The sequence below is a fragment of the Caretta caretta genome, chromosome 9 (genome assembly GCF_965140235.1).
Source record: "Caretta caretta isolate rCarCar2 chromosome 9, rCarCar1.hap1, whole genome shotgun sequence".
Lineage (NCBI taxonomy): Eukaryota > Metazoa > Chordata > Testudines > Cheloniidae > Caretta > Caretta caretta.
Window position 1 is genome coordinate 32196456 of NC_134214.1, and position 17282 is coordinate 32213737.

At 39.7% G+C, this 17282-nt stretch overlaps 1 protein-coding gene across 1 annotated transcript in view; it reads left to right on the forward strand.

Annotated features, from left to right (window-relative positions):
- Positions 1-17282, forward strand: part of PCOLCE2 (procollagen C-endopeptidase enhancer 2) — a 44364-nt gene that overhangs the window by 8628 nt on the left and 18454 nt on the right. The window contains 3 exon segments of the mRNA XM_048863115.2: positions 4700-4955; positions 6292-6416; positions 9676-9812. Of these exon segments, the coding sequence (XP_048719072.1) occupies positions 4700-4955; positions 6292-6416; positions 9676-9812 (518 nt within the window).

Genomic DNA, 17282 nt, shown 5'->3' on the forward strand with positions numbered 1-17282 from the left:
ACTGTGGGTTGGATCAGGCTCTGAGCTTGAAAACCAAGACTGCATATGCTCATTGAAGTTTCATAACTTAAAAAAAAAACAAAAACAAAAAAAAACCCATAAATGCCTGCTAAAACAAATAGTGTGGAATCACTTATCAGATCAGTAGGGGAGAGGTCAAAAAAGCTTTCCTAAAACATAATTCCATCTATGAAACTAAAATAAGGAAGGCAGAATTGTCACAAACCTTTCAGTCTAAGACCCCAATCCAGCCTGCTGTTCTGTACAGAGTCCCACTGACTACATTGAAGCTCTCTGTGGGACCATAGGCATGCCCACATGGGATCAGAGCCTAAAGGGCATACCTACACCTCTTGACAACAATAGGAATTTTGCTTGCAGAGATCAGACAGACTAATGGGGCCTGATCCTGACAATACAGTTTATTGATGCATAACATCAGTGGTATTACTCAGTTAAGTGAAGTTATACATGTGCTTTAATATTTTCAGGATCAGGACCCAAGATTTCTCGTAAGAAATGCCTGGTTTTTACTAGCTTCCCAAACTCTTTTAAAATTATATATATTATATATATAATTTTACATACAAAAAAAAAAACACAAGTTAAAAGAAAGCTATGGTTGAAAAGTTAAGAGAAAATGCCAGTATTAATGTTGCCTGTGCAACTTTTTTCCTGCTCCTTTCCATAAGTGTATAACAAGAGTCTCTCTCATATTGCTTAGACAGTGACAGAGCCAGGAACAGAATCCAGCTCTCCTGATCCTGGTCCAGTGCCTTACAGATCATTCTCTTCTTTTGGATCCTTCTGCCTCATTCATTGTCCATCCTGTGCACTGAATGAGGCAGGGAATCATATAGAACAAATAGTATACAATCACATAATTAAAGACTATCATAATGCATATAGCCCAGGAGGCTAGCATTTCCTAACATTCGAGAGCTTCACTTTGCAAACTTCTATAAATAAAAGAAAAAGATTCAGTCATGTGGAAGCATATTGACCCGTTCATGGGTCATTAACAGCTCGTGACTAGGGTTGCCAACTTTCTAATTGCACAAAACCAAACACTCCTGCCCCGCCCCTTTCCTGAGGCCCCGCCCCCACTCACCCCCTCCGTCACTCGCTCTCCCCCACCCTCACTCACTTTCACTGGGCTGGGGTAGGGGGTTGAGGTGTGTGGGGGAGGGAGGGAGGGCTCTGGCTGGTTTATAATTTAGCCAAATCTGAGTGGATTTTCACAGGGATGGCAAAAGGCACCTCTCTGGCTCCAGAACTTTCCACCTGCCAAATTTAAAGTTCCTAGTCTAAACCCTGGGAAGAGCAAGATCGCCTCAAAGAAATGATTGGGGGGGGGGAACCCACAAACATTGACTAATTTCCTTAAACCCATTCTCTGAAACAACTGTTTTTGCTGTCAAGTATGAGAGCGGTAGCCGTGTTAGTCTGGATCTGTAAAAGCAGCAAAGAGTCCTGTGGCACCTTATAGACTAACAGATGTATTGGAGCATAAGCTTTCGTGGGTAAATACCCACTTCATCGGGCAACTACATGCATCTGACGAAGTGGGTATTCACCCACGAAAGCTTATGCTCCAATACGTCTGTCTATAAGGTGCCACAGGACTCTTTGCTGTTTTTGCTGAAATTTTCAAAAATAACTCCGAAAAGAGATCAAGGAAAACTTTGGTCCATATGGTTAAACTTTGGCAGAGTTGTAAGTGACTGAAAACTTCAGCTTATATTGGAAAGCGTAGGTAAACTTATCTATGGGCACACTACCAGTGCTGCCACTACTAAAATGATTAAGACATGTCGTTGCCCCTAAAGGCCAACTGAGTTGGGACCCTTTTGTTCTAGGCACAATACAAACACACAGATATTGGCAGTTCCTACCCCAAAGAGCTTACATTATTTTACTCACTAATGCTTTGCCTCTCTGATAATCAGGACGGTTCTATTTATCTTCTTAATTTTAAGGCCAAATGTTTCAAATTTGGATGTTAATTGACTTGTCCAAGGTCACAGAGTTTGTACAGTCATAAATAATACCTGGTTCTCCTGACTCCCAGGCCTGTGCCTTAGTCCTTCCTCCATAAAAATAACCTTATTTTGCTGTGTGTCAGACAGGCAAAAAGAAGGAAATTCTGAGTGAATTAATTGCGGTTAGAAAACAGAAGTGCATCAAGAATGTCAAATGTGCCCTGCATCCTCTTCCCCTTCAACCCCCACTTTTAGTGCCTCTGAGTTATTCAGTCGAGGAGTTAATATGAGCTGGAGAGATGCATATGCTGGAAACTTTATACTTTCTGGGCTTCTGTAGGTGTGGATAAGTTACATTTATGCTCTAAACTACATATATATGTTTAGAATCAAACACTCTGTAGTCCCTCTAGACTACATTTCCATCTGCTGGAAAAAGTCAGCTACATTTCTGTTTTCCCCACAGTGGTTATCCATTCAAAATAAAAATAAATGGGCAGATTTTTAAAGGCACTAATGGCAATTAGATGCCTGTCATTTATGCTTTTGAAAATCTCCCCCAAAGTCACTAAAATTAAAATGATAGAAATTCAACTTATTTAGGAGACTGATTTAAAACAAAAGGAACTTTGGTCTCTCTCTTTTAAAACTTCCACTAGTTGCTAATTACTTTGTTACAGGTTCTAATCTCTGATGCATCACAAGCACAGGTCATTTGTTTAAGCCAGGCTGGACTTGTGTGTCACCCCCTTCCCTGTGGCAGTGCCAAGAGGTTACCAAGAGTTCTAGAGCTGTAGGAATTTAGATTTCCCAACCCGAGATTTGTGGATAGGGCAGCCCTTGGGGCCGATCCTCAGATGGTGTAAATTGTCATCATTCCATTAACTTCAATGGAGCTATGACAATTGATACTTTCTGAGGTTCTGCCCTAAGCACCTCTTGCTGCAGAGAATTTATCTGCATGAGCACTAATCCACCCAGGCAACACCACAGCTTGGTACTACAGAGTTTTGTTAGATATTGTTTTGGGGCTTCTGCAGGAGGCAAACTTTCTCCTGGTTATCTTGGCTTCCTGTGGGCTAGGGAATTGCCAGCTACACAGGGCTTGCTCAGGACAGAAGTCTATTGTATAGTATTAGGTCCTTTGTAGGAAGCTTGTATTATAGGTTCTTTCATTCTTTAAATATATGTATACAAAGAAAAGTCATGAGTTACTCAGCAACAGATAAAAGCCAAGGCTGAACTTTCAGTCTTAAATACTCACAACTTATTTTTCTATAGCTCTTACAAACCCAAAGACTCGACAGATATGTACATGCCTAACCTGCATAACTATGTAACAGTACTGCACATCCAATTCCTACCGTTCATCACCACCACTCATGTCATGTCTCAAATTTAGATGGTAAACTCTTTGGAGCAGGAACTGTCTCCTTGCCTTGTGTAGTGCCCAGCACATTTTGGGTTCCAAAACAAAAAAATATGCGTTTTCTTTCTGGACAAGTGGATAAGTGTACTGAGTTTTGAATTGAGATCACTTTGTGTATTTTTAAAAAGCTTCCCTGTGTCTGTTTTAAACGTAATTATTTCTATCCAAATATATTCTCCATTTAACCAAAGTCTTTAGATGCTTTTTGTTAAAGCAGCAAAACAGCATTAGGCCTTAGTGTTCCAGGAACCAGAGAGTTACATTTTAAATTGCTTTTTGGTTAAGGGTAACTTGTGTCTAGACCCTTATAACCAAAGGCTCTCTTACCATCATCACATACTAGTGGCTTGCTTGAACTCTGTAGCCAACATGTAGTTTTACATATTCTTTATCAAAATAAGTATTTCCACTACATCCATGGAACTAAATAGGTTCCATCTAGTTGTTAATTTGAGCTATGCAGTATTAGCCATAAAGTTTCCCTTTTTCTTTTTTAAATTGATATTGTGTTTATTAAATTAGTACTAGAAAATGTAAAATCCCACAAATTGAAAGGCTTTATTATAAACCCTTGAATGCCACAGATAACCAGGATGAGAGAGGCAAGTGAACTAAACTCAAAATTGATTGACTGGTTCATATTAAAAAGATGGCACTGACATCACCCAGTTTTCAGAGTAGCAGCCTTGTTAGTCTGTATTCGCAAAAAGAAAAGGAGTACTTGTGGCACCTTGAAGACTAACAAATTTATTTGAGCATAAGCTTTCGTGAGCTACAGCTCACTTCATTGGATGTATTCAGTGGACTGCATCCGATGAAGTGAGCTGTAGCTCACGAAAGCTTATGCTCAAATAAATTTGTTAGGCTCTAAGGTGCCACAAGTACTCCTTTTCTTATCACCCAGTTAGTTAGCCCTGCATTAATGAGTTCAATGATGGATGTGACATCACTGGCAGAGGATGTGCTTGGGCCTTAGAGTTGCAGTTGAATTGGGATGTGATGGATATTGAATAGCAGTTATCAACATTTGTCAAAGCACCATTCTGGAGAAAGGATGCTATGCAACAGGAAGGGATAGAGCTGGGAACAGGGAGGGAGTATCCCATATTATTTGTTCAACATCTCATCTGTACTTGAATGAAGAATTTGATTGGTAAGTTGGGGGAAAGAAACTTGAAAATATGCACAGTTGAAAACACAAACAACAGTTATGTAGAGCACCAGAGCAGCTAGTCATGTGATGATAATTATTATGTTGTTAAGATACATTACTCTCTCCCTTCTATAGGTGCCTGAAGGAAAGGTGGTAGTTCTGTCTTTTAGATACATAGACTTGGAAAGTGACAACTTGTGCAGATATGACTTTGTGGATGTTTACAATGGTCATGCCAATGGACAACGCCTCGGCAGGTTCTGTGGTACTTTCAAACCAGGTGCCCTTGTGGCCAATGGCAATAAGATGTTGGTACAAATGATTTCAGATGCGAATACAGCTGGAAATGGATTCATTGCTATGTTTTCTGCAGCAGAACCACATGAAAGAGGTATTTTACAACTATGCAAATATTAAAGGCAAACATTCAGAGGCTGTGCTAGCCCATCAAGGGCCCTAAGCAGGAATATTTCTGGAGCCACACCTTACCCTTCACCCACCCCCTAAAAATACTAATTGCATTATTTCTGCAAACCAAAAAAAATATACCAACACATCACATACTAATATGCTTGTTAAAAAGTTCACGTTAAATAAGATGAATGGTATTTTGGGGATAATATTCAATGGGGGCCCTAAGCAACTGCTAAGTCTACTTATGCCTGGCGCCACCACTGCAAACATTAACTTGTCATTTATAGAATGTACTTAGACTTTGAGGCCAAAGGTACTTTAAGTTAAAGTAAGGTTTCCTACTTCTTTGAAAGTTGTAACATCCAGAACCTTGCATCCTTGGTACTGAAAGGGTACAATAATGAAGATGCTGCACACTTGTGTTATAGTCAAGGATAATGTAATCACAGTATTTGGTACACGTTTTATTATTTTGGGGCTGGGAGGAGGAGAAATGAAGCGCTAGACTGGCACTTTAAAAAAAGAAGTCTTCAATTTTGTTAAGTTATAAAGTTTTTTTCCTTTTCATTCTCAGTCATGGATATTGACTCCTCTTAGGCACAAAATGCCAATTCCAAGCTTTTCTCTCATCCTCAGTTTTGCGAAGGGGGAAAATAGTTTTAATTTTGTAGTCTGGGAACAAGGGAGAATCTTTTGATCAGCAAAGTTTATCTTAAGACACTGCTAACATGGATCTTATAGAAAAATGATAGCATATGTTAAAGTCTCTGCAAAGTAAAAATACCAGTCACAAACAGTTTTTAGTTTCTTTACTATGAACAAAATCCTCCCCATGGGCATGGAGGGCCCTAAATGCAGTGGAACTAGCAGGGTTGTGTTGCACAAAATGGTGCGGCTGCACAGATGCTATACAGTGGTCTCTAAAACCCTTACACCCTGTGGAGTATTGCTGTGCAGTGGCTCTGGAGAAACATGTCAAGTGAGCTGTATCTTCAGCTACACATATCACTACCAAATTGCCTTCTCCAAGAAAGGGAGCACAGGGACCATGGACACTATTACAAGCCCTTCAGCTCCTGAAATAAACTTCTGGTGCTCAACCCTATGGGAGAATCTGTTGCTGGACCCACAGAGGAAGAACTTCACGCCGAGAGCATTTTCTATGGGTCCCATCTGAGAACCCTTACACAAAAGCTTGTTTCCTTTGGCTACACATAGGAGTTGGGAATTTGGCTGTAGAGGAACAGCTGTATTAAATGCATTACACATGTGCCCTACATTTTTGGTCAGTATGTTATGTTTTGTATTTCTAGGAGATCAGTACTGTGGTGGACGACTAGACAAGCCTTCTGGGTCCTTTAAAACACCTAACTGGCCAGATCGAGATTACCCAGCAGGAGTCACTTGCTCATGGCATATTGTAGCCCCAAAGAATCAGGTGAGCTTTTGTATCTCTTTTAACAGTTACCCACAAAAGTTACCCATGTAGGTTGGCAATTTATACTAGTTACTTTGATACTTCATTATGTCAAAGGAACATACAAAAAGGAAAAAACATTAAGAACATTATTAAGGTTACAAATACAGAAATTGAGGGTGTGTGGGGCATACACTATCTATTCATGTGTACTTTCTCTTCATAAGTTGTACAGTTTTCTTGTATGTTTCATGGTTCCTATATTTTTCTGGCATTATTTCCAGTGTTTTTTGTTTTTCAGTTGAGTATTATATCTAATTTAGAATGTAGCTTCCCATATACTCTACTTTCTACATGCTGCTGGGTGGCTAGTCAGGCTTTTAAAACAATGTTTTTTGGGAGGATTTTTGGTTTATTTTGTTAATTAACAGAAGTCCAATAGTAAATTAGATCAGAGTAAAATGAGTGCAAGTGATCCATCTCAGAATAAACAAGATTATGAACATCAGGTTGAAGTTTAACAGAATACGTATGGTTTGTGGTATATTTTCTATTGGATTCATCCATGCATACTTTAACGCATATTAAAAGCGGAAGTACATTATTTCAATAATAACTCTGCCTATCTTCATAGGACATGCATGGGGATGTGTCTTACTAAACAGTTTCCACTATAAAACTCTTATTTGTCTCTATTTTCTTATCTTGAGGTCTCCATCAGCTTGGTCAGTCACTCCACTACCTTCATGGTATGCTTACTGCCATTTTATAAGGCCCTACCACTTCTGCCTCATTTCAGATCCATTTATTTGTCTCTTGTCACTCTAGGTTATTCATTGAATAAATCCTTCCATGCTGTGTTGGGCTGGTCTCAATCTTAGCTTCATCTTTATTTGTTGCCCAGATTTCTGCTCAATAATCTGTATCATGGCAGGGAGTACACAATGACTGAGGCATGTTTGATAGGTTACTTTTCATAACTACATTAGCGTCCTAAAATTCTTTTACATGCCATCCGGATTTTCCTATTAATTTCCAGCGCATGACCATAATCTTCCAAATGAAAAAGCTGTCCCTCATAAATGTATTCTTCAGATTTTTAATTCTTTTCCATTTACCAAGATTTTCCCCCCCTTGAATTAGAGCTGTAGGTCAGCTTAGTCTTTCCTGTATGCATATTTAATCCATATTCCTTGCTTGCCATGTACAGGTCATTTAGCAATCTGTAGCTAGGTAAAAAGAAAAGGAGTACTTGTGGCACCTTAGAGACTAACATTTATTTGAGCTTAAGCTTTCGTGAGCTACAGCTCACTTCATCGGATGCAGTGATTTTAACAATATTATCTGTAAATTGCAGATTACTTTGATGCTTCCCATTTGTCTCCAGATGAGCTTGAAAACTTTCTACAAGCTTGTAGTGAAAACTTAGGACAGGATTTTCCTTTTGTATTCTTATTCTTAAGATCCTGTCCCCATAAATATTTTAAGTGTCCAAATGGACATACTTTCTATCGATTTCCATAGTGCTTCTCTCTGTGCTGTATAGTTTCCAATGTGTCAAGGGCTTTTTCCTCACCCACAAAACCAAGTTTTGTATTATTCACCACTTTTCCTTTTGGCTAGTGAACATGAAGGTGTTCTACACTAAAAACAAGCCATTCAAAGATTCACCATTCTACTGAGCATATTTTCTACATAGATAGGGTTTCTACCTTTTTGCTTTTTATTAGACAAGGACTCAAATCAAGCCATACCCATTTCCCTTCCAAACCAACATAAGACCATTAAGGCAAGCCTACTCTAATTTAAACCAATAATTGTTTTGTTGATCTCACTAAATAGGTTCTCCTCCGTGGTGGCCTCTTCTCTCCTTCCATTTCATCATTAGACTTTCTGACTGAACAGCAAGATGCCCAGATACAACATGAGGAAGCAGACTAGACATTCTATTGCTTTCCTGCATACACAAATTTTGTTTTTATTCCCTCACCATTAGTTCTCTCTGTCTCCTATTTTGTGTCCTTTTTTCTCCTCCTCCGTTTGCTCTACCCACTATTCGCTACCTTGTCTACTATCCCCATTTCCTTCCCGCAATTACTCTCTTCCCCTTATTCTTCTCCTCATGTCTCTATTTTGTTTCCTCTAGTACCTCCCTCTCTCTCCACCATCCAAGCCAGTGTCTTGTTCTGTATGCTCTCCCCCACTTTCCTTTTAACTCCATTTGCCCCACTCCCAGCTGCAGCCAATTGAGATTCTGAACCAGAAGACCATGAAAAAGAAGCAACCACTTGAGCAGCACTGGTGAGGGTCCAGTGGAAAAAACAACAAAGGAAAACCTTGAATAGTCAAGACAATCTTCATACCTTTTATCCCCTTGGTCAAAAAGAGCAGATTGTAGTAGTTACAGTAGTAGAGATCCCCCAGCAGATAAACAGCAAGTAATCCCCATGTTTTAGATCTCTGCTTCACTGTTTTTTTTAAAATAGCACATGTATCATTAAAGGATGACTCGCTGGAATCAACTCTACAGTTATATAGTTTTATGTATTGCTGAAAAGTGCTTGATGGGTCCAATATAAGAACCTAAGTAGACAGCACAATTTGATAGTGCATTCTACTCAGTTATCGAGTAACTAAATTGCTATCTAGTTGAATATAGATTCATTTCTTGGTACATCTACATAATTAAATCTCTAAAATATACTATCAAAGTAATTCTTCAGCATAGTAAGATCCACATATGCTACAATGGGTCTTCTGCCTACTTGCAGCTTTGGGGTTGAACTCACACCTGTCAGTCACTGGCTGAAGGATATCTCTCTGCTGTTAATTACTGGGTTAGAACACAGTCTGAGACAAATATGGTATCAAGAGACCCAGCCAGAATACTCTGAAACCAGCCAGAATACAGAGGCACAGATCTGTCTTATCGTTAGAATCAAAGTCTGCTCACAAACTCCCCTAAAAAATAAAATGTATTCCTTCTCTAGCACATGGCTTTTTTTAGTAGCAGTCCTGTCAATTAAATCAGGATTTTGATGAGGAACTCTATTACTAGAGCCCTCTGCTGTTCCCCCCCTTCCATACTGCTAGTGGTTCTTAGGACAAACCTTTGTATTCATATATTGAAGACAGCTAATTGCTTGAATAAGCAGACAGATTAAACAATTTTCATCAATTGATAGCAAAGAGAATAAGGCACACTGATGTTAGTTTTATTAGAGCTCCTTGTTACCTTACTGTAAAAAGCCTTAATTAGGTATTTGTGTTTTTCCCTCAGGTCATAGAGTTAAAGTTTGAGAAATTTGATGTGGAGAGAGATAACTACTGCAGATATGATTTTGTGGCAGTGTTTAATGGTGGGGAAATCAACGATGCTAAAAGAATTGGGAAATACTGTGGAGACAGTCCACCTGCGTGAGTAACTTCCTTGGATTATTAACATAGCTATAACTGTATGTCCTTTTTGATATCAGTTCTTTACTATGTTTTTCTTGAAGTTAGTTTGGCAAAATATGATAGTTTTCTACATCAAGTACATACTGTGGGCTTTTCCTATTATCTCAGCTATATTGCAACTATTGTATTGAATAAGGTTAGACTTTTAAATGCCTGTGTATATGGAGAGATAACCGCTTGTAAAAGTTTCCTCTTTCTTTCACATGGGCTGTCCTGAATGTGGAACATGCCCCATAGCATTTAATTTGTTTGCTCATAACTCTGTGAAATATGGTTGTTCAATGACAATTTATTTTACTTATTACTGATGATTATGCTTTTCACCAAATTATTTTATCCAGTATTTATTTACTGTATGTTAAATCTTGTCTTACCTCATTTGAAATCTGGTCACACATCTCTGTCTCCCCTTTCTGTTCAGTTAGTTGGTGATTTCAGTGCTTTGGGCCTCTGACCAAAGCAGATGTCCTCCCATTCTGGTCCCAAATACAACAGCAAAATATATCCTTGGCTGTCCCTGGGCTAAAGTATTGATGCAGAGCTGTGCTAGTTGACCTTTGCCCTTCGGTCAGTTTCTTGTTCATTTTCCCCTGGGTGCCAGGCTGGCAGGTCCTTCACGCCTGGATCAAAGAGGTTTCCACACCACCTGTCAGTAGAGCTGTTGAGGAGCTCTATCCCTTTCCAGTGCTAGAGGCCCTCGGGCCCTGGGTCATGAAGGGCTTGTATGCACTCTACCCAAAAATCACCCACTTCACTGCTTAAAAGAGTAATTTCTATGGCCCTTTTAAAAAAAAATGGCCTTCTTCCTGGCACCTTTCCAGGCTACTTTAGCACAGCCTTCCTGGATTCCTTTCTAAAGTCTTATCAGTCTGGCCTCTTCCTTGAGCTTTTCCAGTTCCTCCCAGGCTCATGCTCAGAGAAGTAAATACCAATTGAATGCTATCACAATGCCCCATACCCAAGCTTGCCTCATCCTTGCAGCTTCTCTTTATATTTTCTGGAATGCCTTCCCAGTGTGCCTTGCAACAACCTACACAATTCCCAGAGTCCCTCAGGGATCCTCCTTGAATTCTACTTGGAGTAGGGATGTACAGGCCTGTCCTTAAAAGGCCAGTATGCCCTGTAACAATGTTTTATTGGAAAACATTATTTCCAAACATTATTTCTTAGTAATACTTAGTTTTTCTTTCGCTCTGTGTACTGAAGCACAAGTCAAAGGTTTAAATATGGTATTTTTATGATCTCAATTAATCTCTGTTATGAGTTCTGTAGCATTCTATATCAATGCTCTTTGCATGGTAATGCACAAAGCCCATTCTAAAAATTACATGAAGTGGGGCATTTGTGCCTCAGATGACCCAAAATTTTCCCATTACAAACAAATGAAGTCTTTACTTTAGGATCCTATAAGTCTACTGTAGACCTCAGCTACCTGATTCCACCACCCCATTTTCAGCAGCTGCTACCTAATTCTGTATTCACTATTAACCACCTTTATTTTGGTCATTTTCTCTTCATACTTGTCCCATTCTCTGGCTCCTCTGCTGCCCCCTGGACCACTGCTCACCTTCCCTTCAGTTAGTGCCTATTCTCTGCATTAGGCCTTGTGACAGGTTTCAGAGTAGCAGCTGTGTTAGTCTGTATTCGCAAAAAGAAAAGGAGTACTTGTGGCACCTTAGAGACTAATTGGTTAGTCTCTAAGGTGCCACAAGTACTCCTTTTCTGTTAGGCCTTGTGTCCATGAAAGTGCTACATTCTATAGCACTATCTGCAGTTGTGCTGGCATACTGCTAAAGCAGCTGTGCATGTTAACATCAGAGGGCTCAGACATCAGTGGCACAATTCCATGGCTTAGGATGAACCCGAAAAACATGAGGCAATGAAATAAAATGACAGAATGCTCCAATTAATTTACGTATTGAATTCAAATACTTTTAGATGAACTCACAAATGAGTTGTCTGAGTTTATTGATCCTTAAACTACCAGAACTTTTCCACTTTGCTAGTCAAATGAATATGATAGAAGAATATTGTCTATAAGCATTTGGGACAACTTGAGGGTTAGAGCATGGTCTATTTTGAAGTGTGACAGTAATTGTTAATGATTTTTGTTTCCTTATGGCATTCATTAGTTGATATACCTCAGCAAGGGGCTGATGTTTATGGCTTCTAAGTTTTGTCATTTACATTGAAAAATATTTTCTAACTCAACATTCATTTATTGTCAAAGTGTGATGCATGCTTGATTTTCTTCTGCTCTGTGATATTAACATGCATACATATTTCATACTTACTATAAGTCTCATATATAGTTATATGACTGCCAGGACTAAAACCCAGAAAGGCTGTGAAAAATTCTTCACTGCATAACTATCATGGCTCCCTGAGAAAAGCCCCTAAAAATACAGCTCTAATGAGGAGCTATCTAGAGTTAAGTGCACTCAGCCTGAAAAAAAGCCAACCAATGGCACTGTAATTATATAATCAGGTCTGCAAAGCTGGCAGTAGTAAGTCTTAATTATTCTAGAAAATGTGTAAAGTTTCTAAGTGAGGTTAGTAATTTAAGTGTATCACTTCAGCTATAGTATGGCTTCTTGATGCTGAACTACTTCAAGAGATGCCATGTAGCATTTTGTTTCAAGAAATACAAGCTTTAAAAAAAAAATCACAAGTCTATATTATTTGAAGGGAGTTTTATGCCTGAGAATGGTCACTAGTTGAGTTGCCAAGAGGAAATATTTCCTTACACAATGACTCTTCCAAATGACAAGTTTGATGGACTGAGACAAATTGTCCTTTATGATTATTTACATTATACCTTCAAGAGAATTGGCTTTCTGTGGTTCTGTACAAAAACACAGTTTTGTTTGTGAATTGTCCTTCAATAAAGCTCAGTTAGTAACCACTATTCATTAAACTTATTTTGAAAATGACTCTTTTAAATTTAAAATTTGATCATTTGTAATAATTCCAGAAAACAGAACAGTTGGATGTTATTTCCCCCACACGTAATGTTTTGGAGTTAGAATAATAAAAAAGACAAATTTAACAAAATCAAATTTCCTTAGAAGTACAGGTCTGTCAGTCTCAGGGATCAGTGAAAAGGAAGTCTCTTCTAATCTTTTTCTCCATTTTTCACTTCCCCAGGCAGCAGCCACATATATGAGTGACCCGTATGTCTAAAATTCCAGAGTTAAGATAGGTTTCAGAGTAGCAGCCGTGTTAGTCTGTATCCACAAAAAGAACAGGAGTACTTGTGGCACCTTAGAGACTAACAAATTTATTTGAGCATAAGCTTTTGTGGGCTACAGATGTCTTCTGTAAGTTACTGTAGTTACAATTCCTTAGTTGCCTGGCAGTACCAGGAATCAATGGTGAAATCCTGGCCCTGTTGAAATGATTGGGAGTTTTGTCATTGATTTCAATGGAGCTAGGATTTCATCCTGCATATTTGGTTAACTTCATTTTTCTCCGACCGCTATGATTGGCTTCAGGTCTAGCGTTTGGGGCTTTAATTTACAACTTTCTGAGAATAAAGACATTTTTCAGCCATATGGTCAAAGGTCCATCATTGTAGCGTAACTAAAAACAGTAGTACTATAAAAAGTGCCTGATGTTGTTAACAAAGAGCTTTGCACATGCTGGGCCAGGTTGTCCATTAATATCCAAACCCTTCATGTAGCTCAGGTGGTGCAAAGGGATCAGGTTTGGCTATAGTTGGACAGCAGAAAGTTTCCCTGGTATTCATAATGATACTGCTCTGTACCTGCAAGTTACATCTTATAACTTTATGTGAAGACAAAAACATATTGTTGCTTTGCAATAGCTCAGTGACAATGTTTTTATGCTATAAATAAATGTGAAGAACTTGGTAGCAATTAGAGCAGGGGACTGAGGGTTAATAATTTTGCTTTGTATTTTTGCCTCAGTCATTGCTGTGTCCTTGACCTCATTACTTGCGACCTGATCCAACCTCAGGATGCATGCACAAGGCGGGAATCCTTTGTCCCTCTCTGGGTCATCCACCCCTCCTTCTAAATGGAAAAGCACCAGGTTAAAGGTGGATTCCAGTTCAGGTGACATGATCACATGTCACTGTAAGACTTCATTACCCACTTGCCAGCACACAGGTATACAGGAAGACTTACAAGTAAACAGAGCCATTTACAACTAATTGTCCTGGTTAATGAGAGCCATCAAGATTCCAAGCCACCATTAATGGCCCAAAACTTTGCATAATTACAATAGGACCTCAGAGTTAGATTTCATATTTCTAGTTTCAGATACAAGAATGATACATTTATACAAATAGGATGAACACACTCAATAGATTATGAACTTTGTAATGATACCTTACAAGAGACCTTTTGCATGAAGCATATTCCAGTTACATTATATTGACACTTATTAGCATATTTTCATAACATCATATGGAGTACTCCATCACAAGGCATTCACATGGCACTGTTGTAGCTGGCGTTGCAAGATATTTACGTGCCAGATGCTCTAAAGATTCATATGTCCCTTCATGCTTTGACCACCATTCCAGAGGACATGCGTCCATGATGATGATGGGTTCTGCTCAATAACAATCCAAAGCAGTGCGGACTGATGCATGTTCATTTTCATCATCTGAGTCAGATGCCACCAGCAGAAGGTTGATTTTTCCTTTTTGGTGGTTTGAGTTCTGTAGTTTCCGAATCAGAGAGTTGCTCTTTTAAGACTTCTAAAAGCATGCTCCATACCTCATCCATCTCAAATTTTGGACGGCACTTCAGATTCTTAAATCTTGGGTCGAGTGCTGTAGCTATTTTTAGAAATCTCACATCGGTACCATCTTTGCATTTTGTCAAATCTGCTGTGAAAGTGTTCTTAAAATTAATATGTGCTGGGTCATCATCCGAGACTGCTATAAGATTAAATATATGCAGAATGCAGGTAAAACAGAGCAGGAGACATACAATTCTCTCAAGGAGTATAGTTACAAATTTAATTGATGCATTATTTTTTTAATGAGCATCATCAGCATGGAAGCATGTCCTCTGGATTGGTGGCCAAAGCATGGAAGGGGCATATGAATATTTAGCATATCTGGCATGTAAATACCTTGCAACACCAGCTACAGAAGTGCCATGCAAACACCTGTTTTCACTTTCAGGTTACAGTGTAAACAACAAGCAGGCAGCAGTATCTCCTATCAATGTAAACAAACTTGTTTGTCTTAGCGATTGGGAGAATAAGAAGTAGGACTGAGTGGACTTGTAGGCTCTAAGGTTTTACACTGTTTAGTTTTTGAGTGCAGTTATGTAACCAAAAAAATCTGCATTTGTAAGTTACACTTTCACGATAAAGAGATTGCACTTCAGTACTTGTATGAGATGAACTGAAAAATACTATTTTTTTTGTTTCATTTTTACAGTGCATATATTTGTAATAAAAAATAATAATATAAAATGAGCACTATGCACTTTGTATTCTGTGTCATAATTGAAACCAATATTAAAAATGTAGAAAAACATCCAAAATATTTTTAAAATTTCAATTGGTATTCTATTGTTATAAGTGTGATTAATCACAATACATTTTTTAAATTGAGATAAATTGTTTTGAGTTAATCGTGTGAGTTAACTGTGATTAATTGACAGCGCTAGTTTTTATGTATACTGAGATCAGCTGCCACAGGAAAAGAGGGAAGGTTCTCTCATGGATTGGTAACTGGTTAAAAGATAGGAAACAAAGGGTAGGTATACATAGTCAGTTTGAAGAATGGAGAGAGGTAAATAGTGGTGCCCCCCCAGGGACCAGTCCTATTCAACATATTCATAAATGATCTGGTAAACAGTGAGGTGGCAAAATGTGCAGATGATACAAAATTACTAAAGATAGTTAAGACCCAGGCAGACTGCAAAGAGCTACAAAAGGATCTCTCAAAACTGTGTGACTGGGCAACAAAATGGAAGATGAAATTTAATGTTGATAAATGCAAAGTAATGCCCATTGGAAAGCATAATCACAACTATACATATAAAATGATGGGGGTCTAAATTAGCTGTTACCACTCAAGAAAGAGATCTTGGAGTCATTGTGGATAGTTGTTCTTCGAGAGATGTCCCTATGGGTGCTCCACTTCAGGTCAAGGTGCGTCCCAGCGCCTTTGATTGGAGATTTCTACAGCAGTACCCCTGCGGGCTGTGCCCGCACTCTGCCTACCTCTCGAGCTGTCAGTGTTTGAACAGTGGATGCACAGCCCAGGCTCCTCAGTTCCTTCTCTACCGTCCCCGGCAAGAGACGGAGTTCAGCAGTGCTCTTTGAGATTAGCTAGTTAGTTTGTTTCTCAGTTTAGTTAGATAGTTTTTAGTCATTAGAGTTACTATTTAGATAAGTTACATTAAATGTTACACTTTAAAAAAAAAAACAAAAAACCTCCACGGTTACGGACATGCCCAGGCTTCACGAGATGCGCCTCCTGTAATGATGCCATCCCCATCTTGGACGGGCATTCACAGTGTGTACACTGTTTGGGGGAGTCTCATGTACCCCAAAATGAGTCCACTGTACCAAATTGAAAGCGCGGACCCGCAAGGACAGAGAGCTCAGACTTAAAATGCTGCTCCTAGAAAACTGTCTCAGACCTGCATCTGACCCTGGCCAGCAAACCTCTGTGACACCCTCCAGAGGCAAAGCAAAGGCAAAAAAATGGCCAGCTTCCTCCCCCTCAGGAGCTGTTCCTCAGGGAAAAAGTTAAAAGCAGCTCTCCTGTCTCTGGTAATTCCCGCTCCGTGGCTCAGTACCTTTCACGTGGCAGGCACCTCAGGCACCGACCGTGAGTCGGCTGCCTCACTACATGGTGCCGAGGCTCAGGGCTTTCAGTTGCGTGCCTCTTTCAGCTCTTCTACGGCCACCTCTGTCAGTATGGTGCCGAGAGCTGCTACGGTGCTGAGAATACAAGAGGTGGCTGCGGCACCGTCCTTTGATCTTGTGGTGCCGCTTTTGCAGCTGCCACTCTCAGCACTGAGCCTCCAGCCTCCTTTGCAGTTCCTGCCTCAGGGGCACCTACTCTACGGAGCCAGCTTGCACCCCCGGGACACCCTTCGGTGCATCAGCAGATGCCCCAGCAGACTCTGCCTCCATCAGCTACACCAGCATCAACTCCTGGTCAGTCAGCTCCACCGCAGTTTTTACAGCCAGAGGAATTAAGGGTGTCCCATGCTCCTGACTCTCCTCTTCTCGGCACCAGTCTCTCACAGAGACCTTTAGCACTCTACCTTCAGTACTCCCCTACCACTTCAAGCCCCTCCAATGAAGTGTGGGAGAGGAGGAGGAAGAGGAAGATGATGCCCAGATGGTTTCTTCTCAATGCTCTCCCCAGATTCAGTTACCTACAATTGGGAGACGCATTACAGCACAATCTCCATATCCTCATGGCTG